The following is a 24606-nucleotide window of genomic DNA, read 5'->3' as shown; positions in this document are numbered from 1 at the left end:
TGTGACTTTATTACAGGATCTGGATGTCATAATACTTAACACTTCCATAAATACTCTATGCTGTTTTTCATTGAATATGTACACTGTTTAGCTAAATTTTAGAATCTGCCTGTATTTTATACTCACATAGCAAGCAAACCCAACATCTAGGGTCACTTTTATAGATACTCTGAATGTCTTAAGAGCCACACCTAGCACCTTAAGCTCCTACCCTGAAGATATATAACATCACATTTATTGATATATCTAATAATACTGCAGCTAACTATAAAACCCAAGCATTAAATTAATCCAAGATGCAAAAATATGTACATTATAACACAAGAAACACCAAAAATCAAAACAACATAAATTCACCAAAAAGTACTAATGAATCAGAAATTACCTCCAGTGAGAATGAGTTAGAGAAAACACCTGAGAAAGATGTCAACAGAATGATTATAAATATGATCAAAGAAGTCAAAGAGGAAATCAAAAAGGAATCAAAGAAAACACAGGAAACCAACTTAATGAAATAAAGAAGTCAATACAAGACATAAATATGGAAATAGAAATAACAAAGAAAAAGCAGTCAGAATTACTAGCAATGAAGAACACACTCAATGAAATAAAAACTCTTCAGAAAATCTCACCAGTACAATGGATGAAGGAGAGGACAGAATATCTAAATTAGAAGACCAGGTGGCAGATCTAATACAGTACAACAAAGAGAAAGAAAAACTAATAGGAAAATATAAATGGGAATTTCAAGATACTCGGGACACTACGAAAAGATCAAACGTAAGAATTCAGGGTATAACAGAAGGACAAGAATTTCACTCCAAAGACACAGAAAGTGTTTTCAACAAAATCACAGAAGACAACTTCCCCCAAATTGGGAAAGAGGTGCCAATGCAGATATATGAATCCTTTGGACCACCAGACAAAACCTGGAAAGAACCTCTCCTTGCCATATTATAATTAAACTACCAAACATACAAACCAAAGAAAAAGTATTGAAAGTGGTTAGAAATAAAAATCAAGTTACTACAAAGGCAAGCCACTCAGAATAACAGCAGATTACTCAACAAAAAATTTAAATGCCAGAAGGGCTTGGAGTGATGTATTCCAGGATCAGGAAGACAACAACTGTCAATCAAGGTTACTTTATCCTGCAAAGCTATCCATTCAAATAGAAATAGAGAAATAAGGACATTACACAACAAAAGCAGGCTAAAGGAATATTTGAAGACAAAAACAGCTCTACAGAAAATACTTGAAAGAATCCTCCATGCTAAAGAGAAGGAAAAGCACACATATAAGGAACCTGGAAAAAAACAAACAATATTCAAATACCAATTAACAAAAGAGAGCAAAGGTAAAAACGGAAAGAACGACAAAAAAAAAAATGGTAAAAATAAATACACGCCTTTCAATACTATCCTTTAACATCAATGACCTCAATGCCCCAACCAGAAGACAGGTTTGCAGACTGGGTTAAAAAGCAGAATCCTTCAATTTGTTGCCTCCAAGAAACTCACCTTTCTACAAAGGATGGGCACTATCTTAGGGTGAAAGGTTGGAAAATGGTGTTTTAAGAAAATGGGCATAGAAAACAAGCAGGGATCGCTATCCTAATATCTGACAAGGTAGACTTCAGTCCATTATTAGTTAAGAAAGATAAGGAAGCCTTTAATCCCAGCATTTGGGAGGCAGAGGTAGGACTGTGAGTTTGAGGCCACCCTGAGACTACATAGCGAATTCCAGGTCAGCCTGCGACAGAGACCCTACCTCGAAAAACCAAAAAAAAGAAAAAAGAAAACAAAGGTAAGGAAAGTCACTTTCTATTGATTAAAGGCACACTCCAACAGGAGGACATTACAATCCTAAACATATATGCACCTAACATGGGGGCTCCCAAATTCATCAAACAAATGTTATTAGAACTACGGTCACAGGTAAAACCAAACACAGTTATAGTGGGTGACTTCAACACCCCACTCTCATCAATTGAAAAATCATCCTGGGAAAAAATAATCAGAGAGACATCTGGATTAAAGGATGTCATAGAGGAAATGGACTAACAGATATATACAGGACATTTCATTAAATGCTGCAAAATATACATTCTTTTCAGCAGCACATGAATCATTCTCAAAAATAGACCACATGTTAGGACACAAACCAAATCTTAACAAGTACAGGAAAATTGAAATAATTCCTTGCATTCTACCCGACCACAATGGAATCAAACTACAAATCAATAGCAAGAAAAGCTACAGAGGAAAAAAAAAAAAAAAAAGCTACAGAGCATACACAAAATCATGGAAACTAAACAATACACTAATAAATGTTGAACAGGTCAATGAAGAAATCAAGAAGGAAATCAATAAATTCATGGGGTCAAATGATAATGAGAATACAACATACCAAAACCTTTGGGACACAATGAAGGCAGTCCTAAGAGGTAAATTTATAACTTTAAGTGCCTATATTAAGAAATTAGAAAGGTCGCAAGTAAATGACCTAGCACTTCACCTTAAAGCCTTAGAAAAAGAAGAACAAGGCACACCAAAAATCAATAGACGGGAAGAAATAATAAAGATTAGGGCAGAAATTAATGAACTAGAAACAAACAAACAAAAAAACCAATCCTGCCAGGTGTGGTGGCACATGCCTTTAATCCCAGCACTTGGGAGGCAGAGGTAGGAGGATCACCGTGTGTTCGAGGCCACCCTGAGACTACAGAGTGAATTTCAGGTCAGCCTGGGCCAGAGTGAGACCCTTCCTCGGAAAAAAAAAAAATCCAAAGAATCAATGAAACAAAGAGTTGGTTACTTGAAAGGATAAACAAGATTGATAAACCCTTGGCAAATCTGATCAAAAGAAAGAGATAAGAGACACAATAAAATTAGAGATGAAAAAGGCACCATCACAACAGATACCTGAGAAATTCAAAAAATCATAGGGACATACTATAAAAACATATATTCCACTAAGTATGAACATCTGAAAGAAATGGATGATTTCCTTGATTTATATGACCTACCTAACCTAAATTAAATCAAGATGAGACTAATCAGTTAAGCAGACCTATAACAAGTATGGAGATCCAAGCAGTTATCAAAAATCTCCCAACTAAAAAAAAAGGCCATGCCCAGAGAGATTCACTGCTGAATTTTACCAGACCTTCAGGGAAAAAATAACACCATTGCTTATTAAGCTTTTCCATAAAATAGAAAAAGAAGGAATCCTACCAAACTCCTTCTACAAAGCCAGCATCAACCTGATACCAAAACCAGGCAAACATAGAACAAAAAAAGAAAATTACAGACCAATCTCCCTCATGAACATAGATGCAAAAATTCTCAACAAAATATTGGCAAACAGAATACAAAAATATATCAGAAAGATCACTCACCCTGACCAAGTAGGCTTTATCCCAGAGATGCAGAGATGGTTCAACATACAAAAATCAATAAATGTAATACATTGTATAAATGGACTTAAAGACAAAAATCACATGAACATTTCATTAGCTGCAGAAAAAGCATTTGACAAAATCCATCATGAGAAAAGTCCTACAGAGATTGGGAATAGAAGGAACATATCTCAATATAATAAAGGCTATTTATGACAAGTCTACAGCCAACATAATGCTAAATGGGGAAAAACTGGAAGCTTTTTCACTAAAATCAGGAACAAGACAAGAGTGTCCACTGTCCCCACTTTTATTTAATATAGTACTGGAAGTCTTAACCATAGCAATAAGGCAAGGGATGCACATAAAATGGGTACAAATTGGAAAGGAAGAGATCAAGTTATCATTATTTGCAGATGACATGATTCTACACATAAAAGATCCTAAAGACTCTACCAGCAAACTGGTAGAGCTGATAAACACCTATAGCCATGTAGCAGGATACAAAATAAATACATAGAAATCAGTAGCCTCCCTATATGCTAACAAAAAACACACAGAGGATGAAATCAAGAGAAGCACTCCCATTCACAATAGGATCAAAAAAAATTAAAATACCTTGCAGACTGGAGAGAGGGCTTGGCGGTTGAGCACTTGCCTGTGAAGCCTAAGGACCCAGGTATGAGGGTTGATTCCCCAGGACCCATGGAAGAACTACGTAAACCAGATGCACAAGGTGGTGCACGCAGCTGGTGTTCATTTACAGTGGCTGGAGGACCTGGCACACCCATATTCTCTCTCTCTCTCCCCTCCCCCCCCAAATAAATAAAGAAAGAAAGAAAGAAAGAAAAAAGTACCTTGGAACAAACCTAACTAAGGAAGTGAAGGAACTCTACAATAAAAACTTTAAAACACTCAATTGAGCAACTGCAGAAGACACTAGGAAGTGGAAAGACATCCCTTCTTCTTGGATCAAAAGAATCAATATTGTAAAAATGGCAATCTTACCAAAAGCAACCTACACATTTAATGCAATCCCCATCAAAATTCTGATGGCATTCTGCACGGAAATAGAAAAAACAATCCAAAAATTCATTTGTAAGCACAAAAAAATCTCAAATATCTAAATCAATACTGAGCAACAAAAATAAGGCTAGTGGTTATTGCCATACCTGATTTTTAAACTATATTACAGAGTCACAGTAACAAAAACAGCATGGTACTGGCAAAAAAGAGTCATGTAAATCAATGGAACAGAATAGAGGACCCAGATGTAAGTCCAGGTCACTATAGCCACCTGATAGTCAACAAAAATCACAAAAATACTCATTGGAGAAAAGACAGCCTCTTCAGCAAATGGTGGTGGGAAAGCTGGGCATATATTTGTAGAAGGATGAAAATAGATGTTTCTCTCCATGCACAAGAGAATTAAGTCCAAATGGATTAAAGACTTTAATATCAGACCTGAAACTTGGGAGTTGCTAGGGGAAAACCTTCAACATATTGGTCTTGGCAAAGACTTTCTGAATATAACCCCAAATGCTCAGGCAATAAAACCACAGGCTGACCGCTGGGACCTCATGAAATTACAAAGATTTTGCACAGCAAAGGGCACTGTGAATAAAGCAAAGACACAACCTACAGAATGGGGAAAAACTTTTGCCCCCTATACACCTGATAGAGGATTAATGTCTAGGATATACAAAGAACTGAAAAAAAATTTTAAATAAGAAATCAAACAAGCCAGTTTAAAAATGGACTATGGGGCCAGGCAGGGTGGCACACGCCTTTAATCCCAGCACTCAGGAGGCAGAGGTAGGAGGATCGTCATGAGTTTGAGGCCAACCTGAGACTGCACAGTGAATTCCAGGTCAGCCTGAGTTGAGTAAAACCCTACCTCGGTGGAAAATTAAAAAAAAAAAAAAAAAAAAAAAAAAAAAGACCACAGAACTAAATAGATCTCAAAAGAAGAAAACAGATGGCATATAAACAACTAAAAAGAAGTCCTACATCCCTAGTCATCAGGGAAATACAGATTAAAACTACGTTGAGATTCCATCTCACTCCTGTCAAATTGGCCACCATCATGAAAACAAATGACCATAAATGTTGGTGAGGATGTCGAAAAAGAGGAACCCTTTTACACTGTTTGTGGGAATGCAATCTGGTCCAGCCCTTGTGGAAGTCATTGTGGAGGTTCGTAAGATACCTGAAAACAGATCTACCATATGACCCAGCTATAACACTCCTAGGCATATATCCTACGAACTCATATCATTACCTCAGAGATACTGCTCAACCATGTTTACTGCCACTCAATTGATAACAGCTAGGAAATGGAACCAGCCTAGATGTCCCTCAACTGATGTGTGGATAATTAAGATATGGCACATTTACACAATGGAGTTCTACTCAGCGGAAAAGAAAAATAAAGTTATGAAATTTGCAGGAAAATGAATGGATCTGAAAAGGATTATACTAAGTGAGACCCAGAAAGTCAAATGTCACATGTCCTCTCATATGTGGATCCTACCTCTAGATGATTAGACTTTGGAGTGAGTAGGAAGAAAACTCAGTAGCAGAGGACAATAAGCAAGAAAAAAGATATGAAATGAAGGGAAGGTGGTATTTAATAGGATGGTATTGTATTGTAAGTAAAAGAACAGATTAATGAAGCCGGGCATGGTGGCGTATGCCTTTAATCCCAACACTCAGGAGGCAAAGGTAGGAGGAGCGCCGTGAGTTCAAGGCCACCCTGAGACTCCATAGTGAATTCCAGGTCAGCCTGGGCTAGAGTGAGACCCTACCTCGAAAAACCAAAAAAAAAAAAAAGAATAGATTAATGAGGGTGAAAAGGCTTAAGTGAGATCAGGGGAAATAGACTGAGTAAAGCAAAAGTGGAGGGAGGGCTAATCAAAATCTAAGAGGATATAAATAAATCATATGGAAGCCTACTTTTTTGGACAGTGGAACACTCAGGAGCCATAGATTATTACTAGAAAATTTTCAGAGCCACAGTGGGGATACCAAACAGGAAGTTGTTGGCCAGGAAGTTCCCTGATGACCGCAAAACATTACAGGCAACTGCCAAGGCCCTTGGTTTCCCACCAGGAAGAGATGGTAAGACACTATTGATGAACACTCTACATACTTGGGCTGCAAGGCCACTGAGAAATCCGGCTGGAACTGAGCTAGTAACTTCCTTCATGTAGGCCAGCTGACAGAAAGGTGGAAGAAGCCACTGTGCATGCAATCCAATGGGAAAGAGAAATCACCAGTGAAGATACTCAACAGTAGACACTGCAAGCCTTATATTTGGCCAACCAGGACAAATAAGCCAACGGATGTAATAGTGACACATCTGTCATGGTGGAAACCAACTGCCCTCTAATTGGACTGGAGGCCCACTCCGTGGAGGGAATAAATCCCTGATAACCTGAAAGCTTAAAACAGGGGTAGTCATGAGCCCTAGGGGTATAACGTCTGCTGCTATCTGGCTAAATATATATACTATGCTCATCAAACTGCCCAGTAAGCCCTTCTCGTTGTTCATACCCATATATTAATGCTACTCTCACTTTTTCGTTAAGAGAACTTTCTCTTTTCAGATGGCAGTGACCTTGGGATGACTCAGAAGGCACCATGGTACTGAGAAGTGGTGACAGGAGTGCTCAGCACTACAATATCTCTATCTTACCTTCCAAGGCTCAGGGTCCATTGTGGAAGAGGTGGCAGAAAGAAATTATGAGCCAAAGAAAGGACAGGACTCCTTACAATGCACTCTACTGGCACAAAATAACCTGGATATTCATGACTTCATAGTGTCTGGTATGACTGACCATCATAATAGGAGAAAAAGATGATGATATCAAAATAAAAAAGAGACCAATTTGGGGGAGATATGAATGGTAGATTTGTGATGGGGAAAGGGGAGAGGAAATTATCATGGTTTATTGTTATTGCTTATAATTATGGGAGTTGCAATTAAAAAAGAGTTGGAGCTGCAGAGATTGCTTAGTAGTTAAGGCACTTGCCTAAGGAACCAGGTTCAATTCCCCAGGACCCACGTAAGCCAGATGCACAAGATGACACATGTGTCTGGAGTTCCATTTGCAGTGGCTATTGGCCTTAGCATGCCCATTCTCCTTCTTTCTCTCTCTCTAATAAATAAATGATAAATGTGTGTGTGTGTGTGTGTGTGTGTATTTATTTTTTTAGAGAGAGTGAAAGAAAAATAGAGAGAGGAGAGATAGACAACTGGCATGCCAGGGCTTCAGCCACTGCAATTAAACTCCAGAAGCTTGTGCCACTAGTGGTTATATGCGACCTTGTGCTTGCCTCACCTTTGTGTATCTGGCAAACATGGGATCTGGAGAGTCAAACATAGGTCTTTAGGTTTCATAGTTTTTTTTGCCATGGCTATCCCATTCTCAGTCTGTCTTCCTGTCACACACACACACGCACAAACACACTAACACACTATCTCTCCCAGTGTGTGTTTGTGTATGCCACTTTCTCTTGCTCAAGTAAAGAAAAAATAATTTTAAAAAATGAATAAAAAAAAGCTAGGCAAGGTGGTGCAGGCTCTAATCCCAGCAATTGGGAGGCAGAGGTAGGTGGATCCATGATAGTGAATTCCTTGTCAGTCTCGGGTAGAGTGAGACAAAGCCTCAAAAAACCAAATAAATAAATAAATAAAGCCGTACATAGTTGTTCATGCCTTTAATCCCAGCACTCAGGAGGCAGAGGTAAGAGGATCACAGTGAGTTTGAGGCCACCCTGAGACTACATAGTTAACTCCAGGTCAGCCTGGGCCAGAGTGAGACCCTACCTCAAAAAGTAGTAATAATAATAAATAAATAAATAAATCAGATTGATAAACCCCTGGCCAATTTAATCAAACAAAAAAGAAAGTCGGGCTGGAGAGATGGCTTAGCGGTTAAGCGCTTGCCTGTGAAGCCTAAGGACCCTGGTTCGAGGCTTGGTTCCCCAGGTCCCATGTTAGCCAGATGCACAAGGGGGCACACGCGTCTGGAGTTCGTTTGCAGAGGCTGAAAGCCCTGGAGCGCCCATTCTCTCTCTCCCTCTATCTGTCTTTCTCTCTGTCTGTCGCTCTCAAATAAATAAATAAAAATTAAATTTAAAAAAAAAGAAACCTGCTTTTAAAAAAAAAAAACTATTAAATAAAAAAAAAAATATTTTTAAAAAATCAAACAATCAGCCGGGCGTGGTGGCGCACGCCTTTAATCCCAGCATTCGGGAGGCAGAGGTAGGAGGATTGCCATGAGTTCAAAGCCACCCTGAGATGACAGAGTTAATTCCAGGTCACCCTGGACCAGAGTGAAACCCTACCTCGAAAAACCAAAAAAAAAAAAAAAAAATCAAATAATCCACTCAAAAAAATGGAGCAGAGAACTGAACAGAGAATTCTCAAAGAAATACAAATGGCCATTCATTTTAAAGAAATACTCAACATCCCTACCCATAAGAAAAATACAAATTAAAACAACTTTAATGTTCCATCTTACTCCAGTCAGTATGACAATCATCAACAAATTGAAAGACAAACTGTAGAGCTGGCTTAGCAGTTAAGGCACTTGCCTGTGAAGTCTAAAGATTCATGTTCTCACTCTCTGGGTCCCACGTAAGCCAGACACACAGTGACACAAGTGTGTAATGCCACACATGCACACAAGGAGGTACACATGTCTGGAGTTTGAATGCAGGGCTGGAGGCCCAGGCACACCAATAATCTCTGCCCCCCCCACACACACCCACACACATAAGCATGCATTAAAAAAAAAAAAAAAAAGTCCAGTCTTTTGGGTTTGACACACTATTCATAATACCTAAGGAATTGGAATCAACCCAGTTACCTGAAGAATGGATATTGAAGATGTGGTACATCTACACAAATGAAATAATGAAATTCACAGGAAAATGGATGGTCTTGGAAAATATGATCCTACGCGAGATCACACAGTCTAAGAAAGACAAATGCGGCATGTTTTCTCTTATGTGGCTCTGGCTCTAACCTGGATCAATGGAAGAGAAGCCTAAAAGGAAGTAAACATTAAGACTATGCGAATTAGAATGAGACCAAGAAAAAGAGGAATCAAGGACAGAGGAGAGGAGGGGTTATCAGACAAACAAGTACAGGGGAAGAATAGGGTGGGAGGGCAGAGAAGGGAAGGGAACTATACAAATCCAAAGACTGGTACAATAGGAACCTTCCTCCTAGAAATCAGTATGAGACAGAACCCCATATTAAGGGAGGTAAAAGGACCAGACCATAATGCCCATTAGAAGGTTGAGAAAGCTTAATCCCAAGGTCAGCTCTGGGTTAACCCCCACATAAATAGTGGGGTAGGGTGATTTGTGTGATTCCAAAAAAGGAAAAAAAAATGCAGTCCTTTCCAAAGCACTTGGTTACCAATAGAGCTAAAAGGTAAGACACTATTGCTAAAGACACCACAGGCTGCCATCTCTGAACACTGAGAGAGAACATGGGAACTGAAGACAGCCATGACAGGACAATCATGGTGCTAGAAAGTGCTATGGGAGCCACTGCATGAACGAACAAGTAGCAGATTCTGCAAGCCATGCAATTTACCAGGTAGAAAAGAAGTACACACTTGTGCAACAGTGGCACATAGACTTTATGGGTAACCAACTGCCCTCTGATTGGACGTGAGGCCCGTTCAGTGGGAGAGAACACATAACTGGTACAGGGAACTAAGTCAGCATCCCATGGTCAGGAAAATCACATTGCCCAGGGAGAAGCCACCAGTGTTTCCTGCATAAGTCGAGTGGAAAACCACATCAAAATGTCTCTCAAGCTCCTCGGTATATCCCCTTTAATCGAAGGTGCTCTCATCCTTGGCTGGAGAATCTATTTTATCTTAAAGATGGCAAAGAGGCCTGGGAAGATCCAAGATTCAGCAATACAAAAAGACACCTGCCCTGACATGGTGGCTTACGCCTTTAAACCCAGCACTCGGGAGGCAGAGGTAGGATTGCCAAGAGTTTGAGACCACCCTGAGACTACATAATGAATTCCTTGTCAGCCTGGGAAGAAGACTACTCAATGCTAGCAACAAGATGTGCCACTTCTACCACTTTTACCAGGGTCCACAAGAAACTGGAGAGGAAGCAGCAACATGAATATTGTTCCCAATAGTATCCCAACATACAGATCCAGGAAAACAGCAATAAACACTGTGGTAAACCAAAATAGATCCATAACAGAAATACAAAGGCTACAGAGAAGTCAACACCAACTGATAATACATCTGCCAAGGCTCAGGGACTGTTGTGAAAGAGGGGGTGGAAAACTGAAATGGAACAGCCCAGATACCTTTCAACTGATGAATGGATAAAGAAAATGTGGTACATTTATACAACAGAGTTCTATTCAGAGGTAAACAAAAATGAAATTTGCAGGCAAATGAATGGATCTGGATTATACTAAGTGAGAAAAGCTTATCTTTTCAGATGGTGGTGATCAACAGGGTGACAAAGTGACCATGGTGATGAGAAGAACCAACCATGGAATGAACGAGAACTATCTATACAGCACTGAGACATCTCTATCACACCCTTCAAGGCTCAGGGTCCATTGTGAGGTGGTAGAAAGAATGTAAGAGCCAAAAGACTGCTTACAATGCAATCTTCCACACACATAATGCCCTTGATATTCATGACCTGACACTACCCTACCTACACAAGACCTTTACAATAGGAGAAAAAGATGATATCAAAACAAAAGAGGGCTGGAGGGATGGCTTAGCACTTAAGGCATTTGCCTGCAAAGCCAAAGAACCCAGACTCAATTCCCAAGGACCCATGTTAGCTTGATGCACAAAGTTGTACATATGTCTGGAGTTTGTTTACAGTGGCTAGAGGCCCTAGCACGCCCATTCTCATTCATATTAACCCTCCCCCATCAAATAAATAAATAAATAGAATTTTTTTAAAGATTTTATTTTTATTTATTAATTAGAGGCAGAGAGAGGAAGAGAGAGAGTGTGTGTATTGAGAATGGACATGTCAGGGCCTCTAGGTACTGCAAATGAACCCCAGATGCATGCACCACCATGTGCATCTGGCTTACATGGGACCTGGAGAATCAAACCGGGGTCCTTAGTCTTCACAGGCATATGCCTTAACCACTAAGCCATCTCTCCAGCCCTAGATAAAAATTTTATAAAATAAAATTTAAAAAAAGAGAGAGAGAAGGGCTAGAGGGATAGCTTGGTGGTTGGAGCGCTGGCCTGTGGGGCCAAGGAACCCAAGTGGGCCAGATGCACAGGGTGGCTATGCTTCTGAAGTTCATTTGCAGTAGCTAAAGGCCCTACATGTTCATTCTTTTTATCTGCCTTTATTTTACTCTTTCTCCCAAATAAATAGAATAAAAATTTGGGGGGAGGGGATACATAAAATCTTTGTAAAAAAGAAAAAGAGAGTGCTAGAATGATAGCTTAACAGTTAAGGTGCTTGCCTGCGAAGCCTAAGAACCCAGGTTCAATTCCCCATTACTCACATAAGCTAGATGCACAAGGTGGTGCATGCATCTGGAGTGTGCAGTGGCTAGAGGGTCTAGCATGCCCATATTCATTCATTTATTCATTCTCTCTCTCTCTCCTTTCTCAAATAAATAAATAAAATATTACAAACTTTAAAAAAGAAATTTGATATAGAACTGAGATAGTGAGTATGAAAAAATGTTAAAATAAAGGATGTCAATATATAGAATAAACAGAATATGAAAGGCTAAACAGGAGAAAGTGGAACCAAGGAGATAGGAGATCCAGTGCCCACCTATAAGTAGCTATATGGGGAAAAGATGGATAATCATATACTGTATACAGAATGCCAAATTCGCATCAGAAAACAACGTAACTGCACTAGACATTTTCAAAGCACACATCATGTACAAACCATATGAGACACAAAAGCACAGGGCCATGTGATAAAGGGATGCACTGCCTCAACTCAAGGCTAGGGTGCAGGACTCATTCTCCTTGTAGTAACACTATGCCTGGCATGCTGATATAGTCAGTTCCTGGTTCCCATATTGTTATACCATGGCCCTGACCAACTTCATGTCCATGTCCTTCTCAGTGAACTGGAATGCAGCCTTTGAGCCATGGCAAAAGATAAAGTAGTCTCACTTACAGAGCCTTATCTGTCTTCACAGAGCAAGAGAAAGAAGTCCAATATACTGTCACCTCGCTTTGTTACTTATGCACTAAAAGAAACCACCTATCAGATGACCGCTGACATTCACTGGATATTTCTTTATTGCTTTAATTAAAACAATATAAAAGAAGGATAGAAAAGAAGACACAAAATTACCAGGCCCAGGATGGACTTCGGCATGGTCTTGCGAGCCCTGTGAACCCTGACATCAGTGCCAGAGGCTGCAGGCTTCCTGTCCTCAGTGTCCATACTCCCTTCCCCAGGCACAGCAGGTGCTGTGGCTGGCGTCTGAGGAAGCGCACTTGGAGTCCTGCCTTTACTGGCCCCACCAGGAAGGGTTTTTGCAGCATGGCCAGGAAGCGAAGAGGCCAACGTGTTAGGAGTTCTCAAAGGTTGCCCCTGCAGGGTTGTTTTATTTAAGAAGTATCCATTGCTGCCGATGACAGAAGTCTGAATGAAGTCGTCAGCTGTGACATGATTTTGCTTCCCCAACTCTGTGTCTCTTTCTGAAACCCCGTTTTCTGCCACCCGGGATGCTCTGTTGGTACTTTCCTGTGGGCTGGCTCTTGTGCTCTCCTGAGTATGTTTGGCTGTGTTTGGGTGACTTGTGTCAACACTCTTTTCACAAGACCCATTGGTTTCACCATCTGTAGCCACAGGGGTATCTCCTGACTGTTTCTCTGTGGAACCTTCATCAGCAGCCATAGGTATATCTGTGAACAGAGAAAGGTATGTCACAAGCTGCTGTCACCCACTGTTCCAAGCAACCTCTCCCATGACCACAAGTTATAATTCCTTTGGCTAGAATACATATATACAGCTATCTACAGGGCTAGAGTCTAGTTCAGTGGTAAAGCACTTGGCTAGCATGTTCAAGGCACCAGGTTCCATCCCAGCACCAAAATAATAAGTAAATAAATAAAAATCTTAAAAAAGGAGCCAGGTGTGGTGGTGCAAACCTTTTATCCCAGCACTCAAGAGGCAGAGGTAGGGAGATCACCTTGAGTTCAAGGCCACCCTGAAACTACATAATGAATTTCTGGTCACCTGAACTAGAGTAAGACCCTACCTCAGAAAACCAAAAAAATAAATAAATTAAAAAAATTTTAAGTCTAAAAACCAACACTTAAGTTCAAATAAATTAGTTTTTAATACTTTATTTACTTATTTATTTATCTGAGTAAGGGGAGCAGAGAGAGGGAGAATGGGTGCACCAGGGCATCCAGCCACTGCTAACAAACTCCAGGTGCATGCGCCACCTTGTGCATCTGGCTTACGTGGGTCCTTAACTGCTAAGCCATCTCTTCAGCCCTAAATACTTTTTTAAGCAATGGTTTGAGAAGTCACCCTGTCAAAAAAAAAAAAAAAAAAAAGCCTAAGTGTGGTTATAAATAAAACAAGGGAGGGGGCCTAGAAAGATGGCTTAGCAGTTAAGGCACTTGCCTGCAAAGCCAAAGAACCTAGGTTCGGGCTGGAGAGATGGCTTAGCAGTTAAGTGCTTGCCTGTGAAGCCTAAGGACCCTGGTTCTAGGCTCGATTCTCCAGGACCCACATTAGCCAGATGCACAAGGGGGCGCACGTAAGGAGTTCGTTTGTAGTGGCTAGAGGCCCTAGCATGCCCATTCTTTATCTCTCTCTTCTCTCTCTGCCTCTTTCTCTCTTTGTCACTGTCAATAAAAATAAACAAAAAATAAAAATAAAAAAAGAACCTAGGTTCAATTCCCCAGGACCCACGTAAGCCAGATATACAAGGTAGCACATGATCTGAAGCCCGTTTGCAATGGCTAGCAACCCTGGTGTACCCTTTCTCAAATAAATAAATAAATAAATAAATTTTTTAAAGAAATAAAACAAGGACTACAAGCAGCTTCACAGGAGCCAACAAGAAACCTGTTGTGAACTGGGCATATGGAGCACACCTTTAGTCTCAGCACTTGGGAGGATCACCATGGGTTTGAGGACACCCTGAGGACACAGAGGTCCAGGTCAGTTTGGGCTACAGAGGGACCTTACCTAGAAAAGCCACAAAGCAAAACAGAAACTGGTTGTAGAGAGGATCAGACTTAGTACATCCTTTGCATGCTTCTCTTATCGAATCCATTAGCCACTCAAACAGTCTTGTCCAGGATAGTCAGAAACAAGACTTTGAGGGCTGCAGAGATCTCAGCTGAGTGTTTTAAAGTGCTTGGTTTCAAGCTTATTGGCCTGGGTTCAATTTCCCAGTACCCATGTAAATCTAGATACACAAAAAAGTGGCATGTGTCCAGAGTTCATCTCAAGTGGCAAGAAACCCTGATGATCTGCCCTGCCCCCCAGAAAGAAGAGAAGAAAGGAGGGAAGGGGAAGGGAAGAGAAGGGAGAAGAGGGGAGGGTAGTGGGAGGGGAAAGGAAATGACAAAAAAGGGGGAGAGGAGGAAGAGGAGGGAGGGAGGGGCAAGAAAGAAAATTAAAAAACAAAACGGTCCAGCACTCCACCCTGACATAGGAGTATGGCTATGAATTTAGAGAAGAGCCTGGGCTACAGAGTGAGTTCCTGGTCAGTCTGGGCTAAATTGAAACCCTGCCTGGGGACAGGGGGAAGGCAGATGGTCGAGGATGAGTGCTAAGGATGTTACCCCATAGACTTGCTGGATGCAGCTCAAGGCTACAGTCCATACAGGCAGGTCTCAGTAAGCCTGTTAAGTGTTGAGAAATACTGTCCTGGGTGATCTGAACCACACAGTTGAGAGAGAAAAAAAATTAGAACCAACTTGTGGTCCAAAAACAGGAAATTCATAAAATATCAAAAAGAATGAATCAAGGATGGAGAGATAGCTCAGCAGTTACGGTGCTTGCCTTCAGAGCCTAACAACCTGAGTTGGGTACCCTAGTACCCATGTGAACCCAGAAGCACAAATTGGAGCATACAGCTGGAGTTCACTTGCAGTGGCTAGAGGCCCTAATGTACCCATTTTCTTCCTTTCTCTTTCTTTTTCTGTTTCTCTTTCTCTATCATTCTCTGTTGCAGGAGCTTGTTTCCTTGGCCTCTTCCTATCCCCCTCCCTTCTCCCCTATGCTTGCAAATAAACAAATAATAAAATTTTTAAAGAACAAATCACAGCAAGAAAATGGAAAATCTGAATATATCAAACTTATAAATTATTAGCTGGACAAGGTGGTGCACACTTTTAATCCCAGCACTTGGGAGGCAAAGGTAGGAGGATCACCATGAGTTCAAGGCTACCCTGAGGCTACATAGTGAATTCCAGGTCAGCCTGGGATAGAGTGAGACCCTATCTCAAAAAACCTTGAAAAAAGAAAAATAAGAGTATTAAAACTAATGGCTTCTCCTTATCTCCTGGTGCTTAAAGGAGCTCCCTAGATCTGTTTTCCTTAACCTCAACCTGAGTCTCTCCCTAGAAATGAGTCCCCTTTTCTAGAATTAAAAATCCTGTAAGGTGCTGGGTACTGTAATACGCCTTAAATCCCAGCACTTGAAAGGCAGAGGTAGGAGGATCACTGTTTTTAAAGAATAAATCACAGCAAGAAAATGGAAAATCTGAACGAATCAGAATTATAAATTATTAGCTGGGCGGGGTGGTGCACGCTTTTAATCCCAGCACTCAGGAGGCAAAGGTAGGAGGATCGCCATGAGTTCAAGACCACCCTGAGACTACATAATGAATTCCAGATCAGCATGGGCTAGAGCGAGATCCTACCTCGAAAAACAAACAAACAAAAAAAAAATTAAATCCTGTAAGGAGGGCTGGAGAGATGGTTCAGTAGTTAAGGACTGGAACCCACATAAAACCAGATGCACAAAATGACATGTGCATATGGAGTTCATTTGCAGTGGCTACAGACCCTAGGACACTGCCCATTCTTTGTCTCTCTTCTATCTCCTGCTTGCAAATAAATAATTAAATTTATTTTTAAAAAAATCTTGAGCTGGAAAGATGGCTTATCAGTCAAAGTGCTTGCCTACAAAGCCAAAGGACCCAGTTTCAATTCTCCAGGACCCATATAAGCCAGATGCACAAGGTGGCGCATACATCTTGAGTTCTTCTGCAGCTACTGGAAGCTCTGGAAAGCCCATTCTCTCTCTCTCTCTCTCTCTATCTATCTCATTCGATCTCCCTTTTTCTCTCTCCCTCTCTCAAATAAATAAATTAAATTGTATGTTTGTATGTATGTATGTATGTAGTTACTTATTTGTTTGCCAAAGAAAGAGAGAATGGACACACCAGGGCCTCCAAACACTGAAAACTAACTCCATATGCATGTGCCACATTGTGCATCTGGCTTATGTAGGTCCTGGGGAATTGAACCTCTTTAGGCTTCGCAGGCAAGCACCAGGACCCACGTAAGCCAGATGCATAAGGATCTCATGCATCTGCTGTTCGTTTGCAGTGGCTGGAGGCCCTAGCGCGCCCATTCTCTCTCTCTCACCCCCACCTCTCATTCATAAATAAATAAATAAATAAAATATATTTTAAAAAATAAAAGAAAGAAAAGTAAACAGATGAGGCCTCAAAAAAAGTCCCACAAACAGGAGTCACTGTAAATAGCCTCAGGAACAAGTAATCAACAAGGCCAGAGGGCTAGCTGAGGTCCCCATAGGAACACAGAGGTCATCCAGGATGAGGGCAGGATGCAAGCAGGGACCACAGCCTAGTTTTCTGATGGAAAACAGACCTGTAGAGAATCTTCCCATAGGCTCTGGACCTGAGCCACTCCTGTTACCAATATGTTGGGAATAAAATTATGTATTAATATACCTGAGTCACATGAAGTTGTATTCACTCCCATTTATTACAAAGTCACGTGCCTTCTCAAATCTCTCACATTGGCCATTCAACATGTCCCTCAGGCTCCTGGCACCTCTTTTATGTCCTACAAGTTTACAGTTCACTTTGTCCAGAATGCCATATAAATGGAATCACAAAGCACATGGCCTTTAGGTCTGGCTTTTTCCATTTGCCAAAACACATTTAATCTTCATCTCTATTGTTTCATAAATTGTGCTGTTTTATCTACCATCCACCACACATGTGTATCACAGTTTGTTTATTCTGTATTATCAAACAAGCCTGGGTAGGTTCCAGCTTTCATAATACATACATTTACGTGATTACTCACTTTTCATTTTCTGGGTGCACTCTAACACAAGGGCATGCTGGGTGTTTGCTTTTCATACTTGGTTTTTTCCTTCTCTAGAAGATCTTTTTTGTGTGCTTCTGTGTGAATGTGTGTGCACACGTGTCTGTCTGGGAACGGGAGAAATTAAACATTACTCTGTAACTCTAGGTAAAACCAAGAAAGTCAGAGGCCTGGGACAGCTGACAGGAAGAATGCAGGCAACCAAGTCCTTCATCCCAACCAGTGAACCAGCACTTACCTTCCCTCAGCAGCTCGGTTTTCATGCAGCAATCCTGCTTGGTCTCCCCCTTGGCCGGAACTGACTGCGTGGGGGGAAAAAATGATCAAGATGAACATCAGGAACAGACTTCTCCAAACTAAATTAGTTTTAAAAATTCACAATTGGGCTAGAGAGATGGCCTAGCAGTTAAGGCATTTGCCTACAAAGCCAAAGGACCCCAGTTTGATTCCCTAGGACTCACATAAGCCAGATGCACAAGGTGGTGCATGCATCTGGGGTTTGTTTGCAGTGGCTGGAGGCCCTGGTGTGCCCATTCTCTCTCCCTATCTCCCTCCCTCTCTCTCTCTCTCTCAAATAAATAAATAAATAAATAAAAATAAAACTTGGGCTGGAGAGATGGCTTAGCAGTTAAGCGTGTGCCTATGAAGCCTAAGGACCCCGATTTGAGGCTTGATTCCCCAGGACCCACGTTAGCCAGATGCACAAGGGGCCGCACATATCTGGAGTTCGTTTGCAGTGGCTGGAAGCCCTGGCGCACCCATTCATATCCTCCCTCCCTCCCTCTTTCTCTGTCTGTTGCTCTCAAATAAACAAATAAAAATACAATAAAATAAAACTTAAAAAACTCATTATCATATATATTCACATAGGGTTTATTCACTGGTGGACAACACAGTAACACATAGGAAGAAGGAATGGAACTCAGAGAAAGGTCCAGAGTCACATGCCTAATGTACAGCTCTTGGCAAGGCTCTTTTTTTGTGTTTTTTACTTATTTATTTGAGGGGGTACAGGGAGATAGGGAGGGAGAGAGAATGGGCACGCCAGGGCCTCCAGCCACAGCAAACAAATTCCAGAAGCATGCACCAGCATGTGCATCTGACTTACGTAGGTCCTGGGGAATCGAGCCTGGGTCCTTTGGCTTTGCAGCCAAGTACCTTAACCACTAAGCCATCTCTCCAGCCCATGAACACATTCTTATTAAGAACCTTGGGCTGGAGAGATGGCTCAGTGGTTAAGACATTTGCATGCAACGCCTTACAGCCCAGGTTCAATTCCCCAGTACCCATGTAAAACCAGATGCACACAGTAGCACATGCAACTGAAGTTTGTAATGGCAGGAAACCTTAGTGTACCCATACATTCTCACTCTGTCTCTTTTTGACTCTTAAATAAATATTTTTAAATGCCTCAGGTTATGGCAGATATACACTTACATTCAAGTCATGACACCAAGCATATCCACAGTGCCAATATGGAAGAAGAGAAAGCAACAGGCAAGCCATCCCAAGAGTCAGCAGAAGTGCCCCATAAGCTTCTATCTCAACTTACATGTGTTTCATGGGATGGATCCAATGGCCATTCTAGAAATACCTCAGATCACTGCCCATTAATGGTCAAGGAAGGTCAAGCTACAGTAATTCTGGGATCCTTGTGGGGGAGGACACACAAGAGGCCAATGTCAGGAATATCAAAGGAAAGTCAAGTGACTAAGCTTAGCCCAAGACCAGAGTTAGAACAGAAACCCTGTTGATTTCAAAATTCTAATGTGCTATAGCTGAACTCATGTTATATACTAAGAGGGAACATGGCTCTCATTGGCTGTGTAGAAAGACCAGTGACGGGCCAGGCATGGTAGTGCACGCCTTTAATCCTAGCACTCTGGAGGCAGAGGTAGGAGGATCACTGTGAGTTCAAGGCCACCCTGAGACTACATAGTGAATTCCAGGTCAGCCTGAGCTACAATAAGACCCAACCTTGAAAAAACAAAAGAAAGAGAGGGAGGAAGGGAGGGAGGGAGGGAGGGGAGAGGACAGAAAAGAGACAGACAAACCAGAGATGGATAAAATGATTACAACTCCTGCTGTTGGTGGGTATGAAGCCAGGAAAGGCTCATGGATGGATGTGAACCCAAACTAAAACCCCACCCCAGTCTTTGTCATTATACATGTTTTTCAAACGTGTACTCACAGGCAGAACCAGACCAACCTGTTGGCAGAGATTTTGAGCCTTGATGTTGCCAGCTCAGGATGGATAAATCAAATCTTGACATTACAAAGACCCTCTCATGCTAGATAGCATGTATCTATGCCTTTCTAGGCAATCCATAACTAAGTCTACTTTAATCCCAGCACTTGGGAGGTAGAGGTAGGAGGATCACCATGAGTTAAGGCCACCCTGAGACTACACTGGGAATTCCAGATCAGCCTGGACTAGACTGAGACCTTACCTCAGGAAAAAAAAAAAAAAAAAAAAGTGGAAAATGATTGAGGACACCAACATTGAACTCTAGTCTCCATACACATGTACACAAATGTCATACAATCCCAAGGCCTTCTAAACCCAAGGTGAAAAAAAGAATTCCCAAAAACCAGGGATGGTGATGCATACTTAAAATCGGTATCCAGGGCTGGATAAATGGCTTAGAAGTTAAGGCACTTTCCTGAAAAGCCAAAGGACCCAAGTTCAATTCCCCAGGACTTACGTAAACCAGATGCACAAGTTGGTACATGCATCTGGAGTTCATTTGCAGTGGCTGGAGGCCCTACTATGCCCATATTCTCTCTCTCTTAAATAAATAAATAAATAAAAATAATCAGTATCTAGGTGCATACAGGAGGATCAGAAGTTCAAGTCATTCTCAGCTATATTGTAAATGCAAAGCCAGCCAAAAGCCTGAAATTTCAAGAAACTCAGAAGTATCTGTCAATCAAAGCCTTTTACACACTAAGCGCTAAGAAAGAAAAAAGAAGGGGAAAAGTGAGCATGTAAAAGGAGTGAGGTCAGCAAGCAGCAATAAGAAAGATTTTTGTAGGTTCTAGAGAGATGGCTCTGTGGTTAAAGATGCTTCTTTGCAAAGCCTGCTGGCGCAGGTTCAATTCCCCAGTACCTACATAAAGCCTGCATCTGGAGTTCATTTGCAATGGCAGGAGGTCCTGGTATATACCCAGTCATTCATATACATATATATTTTTTTTCTCTCTCTCCTTACAAAATACACTAACACAAATGTTTTTGTAAACTGAAAGATTGGCACTGGGGCAGCCAGCCAGAAATGTACAAGGACACCCTTCTCCTAGTAGAAAAAGAGATCATTCTAGGGCTGGAGAGATGGCTTAGCAGTTAAGGTATTTGCCTACAAAGCCAAAGGATCCTGGCTCGACTCTCCAGGACCCAAATAAGCCAAATGTACAAGAGGGCACATGCATCTGGAGTTTGTATGCAGTGGCTGGAGACCCTGGCATGCCCATTCTCTCCCTCTCTCTCTCAAATAAATAAACATATTAAAAAAAGAGAGAGAGATCAGGACTGGAGAGATGGCTTTGTGGTTAAGGCATTTGCCTGCAAAGCCAAAGGATCCTGGTTCGATTCTCCAAGACCCACATAAGCCAGATGCACAAGGGGGTACATGTGTCTGGAGTTCATCTGCAGTGGCTAGAAGCCCTGGCACACCCATTCTCTCTCTCTCTCTCTCTCCCTCCCACAAATAAATAAATTTTTTTTTAAGAAAAAAGAGATCATCCTAGTCCTAAAACTGTTTTTCTATTTTTAAAAAATATATTTATTTATTTATTTATTGGAGGGAGGAATAGAGGGAGGGGCACACCAGGGCCTCCGGTCACTGAAAATGAACTCCAAACACATGTACCATCTTGTATATCTGACTTTATGTGGGCACTGGGGAATGGAACCTGGTCCTTTGGCTTTGCTAGCAAGTGCCTTAACTGCTAAGCCATCTCTCCAGCCCAAAACTTTTTTTTTTTCTTAAATAGGATTTTCAAAAAGAAGAGAAAAAAAAAGGATAGGTGTGGTGGTGTATGCCTTTAATCCTAGCATTTAGAAGGCAGAGGAAGGAGGATCGCTGTGAGTTTGAGGCTAGTGTGGAACTAGAGTGAGATCCAGAAGGAGAGGGGAAAGAAGGGGAGGGGAGGGGAAGGGAACAATAAGCTATTTATGTGTCCATGTTTCTTTGTAAATATCTCCGAAATAGAGACCCAGTCCTTTTTTACAAGTCCTGAGTGGGGTAGATCTTTCCTGCCTCCTTTGCAGCGAGGCTCAGGCACTGCCATTCTAGCCACTGTAGACAGAGAAAACAAAACAGATCTGTCATTCCTGAATGGTGGCAGTAGCACCTCTTTAGCTAGCCTGTTCAGTCTCAGTCAGCTTCATAGCCTACATATACTTCCAGTCACAACAGTATGTAACTGACAGGATGGGGGAGGGCCATGCCAATGCAATCACAAAATCCATCCAGTACATGATGAGCATGAGTTATAAATGACAGTAACAAACCCTTTGAGAAAAGAACAGAATAATAGAGCTCACTTCTGCACACTTAACATGCCAGAGGTACACTCCAAAGTTCTCCTAGGGAACAAAATTCTCTTCTTTGAACATCCATTTTAACACATTGAGATACTGAGGCGGCTTGAATTCAAGAAGCATTCTTCCTTTGAGGCAAATTGGTAGGTATAAATCTACATGAAAACTCAGCTATAAAGTTTTCTAGAAGGTGACACTGAGCTGGATAAATGAGATCAAAGGTATCCAGTTCCTAGGGCAAACATGAGGCAAACTGTCACAAGACACAGGACATAATAAGCAAAGAACCCATGGGCATAGCACAACTTCTCTAGGTGAGTGCTGGCAAGTGTACATCCACTTGAGGGAGCTCATAAAATTTTTCTGCCACACAGCATCCATTCTATTTTCTAATCTAAAATTTCTTTCTTTCTTTCTTTTTTTTGGTTTTTCAAGGTAGGGTCTTACTCTAGCCCAGGCTGACCTGGAATTCACTGTGGAGTCTCAGGGTGGCCTCAAACTCATGGCAATCCTCCTACCTCTGCCTCCCTGAGTGCTGACATTAAAGGTGTGCGCTACCACGCCTGGCTTGGTTTTGTTTTTGTTTTTAAATGAGAGCTTGCAAGAGAATTGCCACACTAGGACCTCCACCCACTGCAGTTGACTTCCAGATGTGTGTGCCACCTTGTGCACATGTGTGACCTTATGTGCTTGCATCACCTTGTGCATCTGACTTAAGTGGGATCTGGAGAGTTGAACATGTGTCCATAGGCTTTGCAGGCAAGCATCTTAACCACTGAGCCATCACTCCAGCCCCTAAATTTTCATAATAACTAAGATTTTTTTAAAATCCACAAGTCTTTTTTTTTTTGTTTTGTTTTTTTGTTTTTGTTTTTTTTTTTTTTTTGGTTTTTCAAGGAAAGGTTTCACTCTAGCCCAGACTGACCTGGAATTCACTATGTAGTCTCAAGGTAGCCTCAAACTCATGGCAATCCTCCTAACTCCCAAATGCTGGGATTAGGGTGTGTGCCACCATACCCATCTATCCACAAGTTTTTACAGTACCATTGCTTTACTAGTATGTCCTTCCCCTTAAACACAAACATATATAATAAGCATACATAAGTATGCAAGGGGTCAAAGAGATGGCTCAATCAGTAAAACACCTGCTACAACAACATAAGGATCTGAGTTCAGATCCCCAAAACTCACACAGAAGCCAGGCATGGTATCAGTATTCACCTGTGATCCCAGAACTGTGGAAGACAGGAGAATCCCTGGGGTTGAGTAAGCAGCTAGTCTAGCTAAATCAGTGTTTGTCTCAAAAAATGAGGTAGACACAGTGCTTAGTACTGCAATATCTCTATCACACCTTCCAAGGCTCAGGATCTAATGCAGAAGAGGTGGCACAAAGAATGGAAGAGCCAAAGGAAGGGCAGGACTCCATAAAACATGCTCCCTCCAGACACAAAATTGCCTGGATACCCTTAGCCTCACAGTGCCTGACACCACCTGTGCAAAACCATCATAAGAGGAAGAAAAGATCATGACATCAACATTAAAAGAGAGACTGATTGAGATGGGGAGGGGACATGATGACGAATGGAGTTTCAAAGAGGAAAGTGTGGGGTCGGGAGGGTATTACCATGGGGTATTTTTTATAATCATGGAAGTTGTTAATAAAAATTTGAAAGAAAAAAAAATAATGTAGAGCCAGGAGTAGTGGCTCAAGCCTTTAATCCCAGCACTTGGGAGGCTGGGGTAGGAGGATCTCCATGAGTTCAAGGCCACCCTGAGACTACAAAGAATTCCAGGTCTTCCTGGGCTAGAGTGAAACCCTACCTCAAAACAACCAAAATAATAATAAAGTAGAGACAACTGCTCAGACTCACTGCTAAACCATTCTGCTTTTTGAGTTGTAACTCCAAAAGCGTAGCTACTGCCCCCCCCCCCCCGCCCTTCTTTGCATGCTGGCTGAAATCCTAAATATGCTTACCCTAACACTTAGGGGAGGTTTCCACCTTTGCCTCAATAAATCTCCTTTGCCTTACTCAAAATAAAATATAAGGTAGGGCTAGAGAGATGGCTCAGCTGTTAAAATGCTTGCCTACAAAGCCGAACAACCTGAATTTGATATCCCAGGACCCACATAAAGCCAGATACACAAAGTGGCACATGTCCCTGAAGTCCATTTACAGCAACTAGCTGTTCAAGGCTACCCCAACACTACATAGTGAATTCCAGGTCAGCCTACCTTGAAAACCCAAAAAAAATAAGTAAAAATAAAATAAGGTAGACAGCAATTAGAGAAAACACCCAACATCAACTTCTGACCATGCACACG

At 41.4% G+C, this 24606-nt stretch overlaps 1 protein-coding gene across 9 annotated transcripts in view; it reads right to left on the bottom strand.

Moving 5' to 3' along the window:
• The window catches only part of Ehmt1 (euchromatic histone lysine methyltransferase 1), a 220117-nt gene that overhangs the window by 134996 nt on the left and 60515 nt on the right, over window positions 1-24606 (bottom strand). For 8 of the 9 annotated variants that reach the window (XM_012947838.2, XM_045149981.1, XM_045149974.1 and 5 more), the window contains exons 2-3: window positions 17979-18042; window positions 12758-13314 (exon numbers count right to left, since the gene is read on the bottom strand). In XM_012947838.2, coding sequence (XP_012803292.2) covers window positions 12758-13314; window positions 17979-18042 — 621 coding nt within the window. Of the gene's footprint in view, window positions 1-12757; window positions 13315-17719; window positions 17848-17978; window positions 18043-24606 lie in introns of all 9 variants that reach the window. The other variant, XM_045149966.1, reaches the window with a different exon arrangement.

This window comes from Jaculus jaculus, chromosome 1, assembly GCF_020740685.1.
Source record: "Jaculus jaculus isolate mJacJac1 chromosome 1, mJacJac1.mat.Y.cur, whole genome shotgun sequence".
Lineage (NCBI taxonomy): Eukaryota > Metazoa > Chordata > Mammalia > Rodentia > Dipodidae > Jaculus > Jaculus jaculus.
The sequence above is the reverse complement of the archived record's forward strand: the minus strand, read 5'-3'. Positions and strand labels throughout refer to the sequence as shown.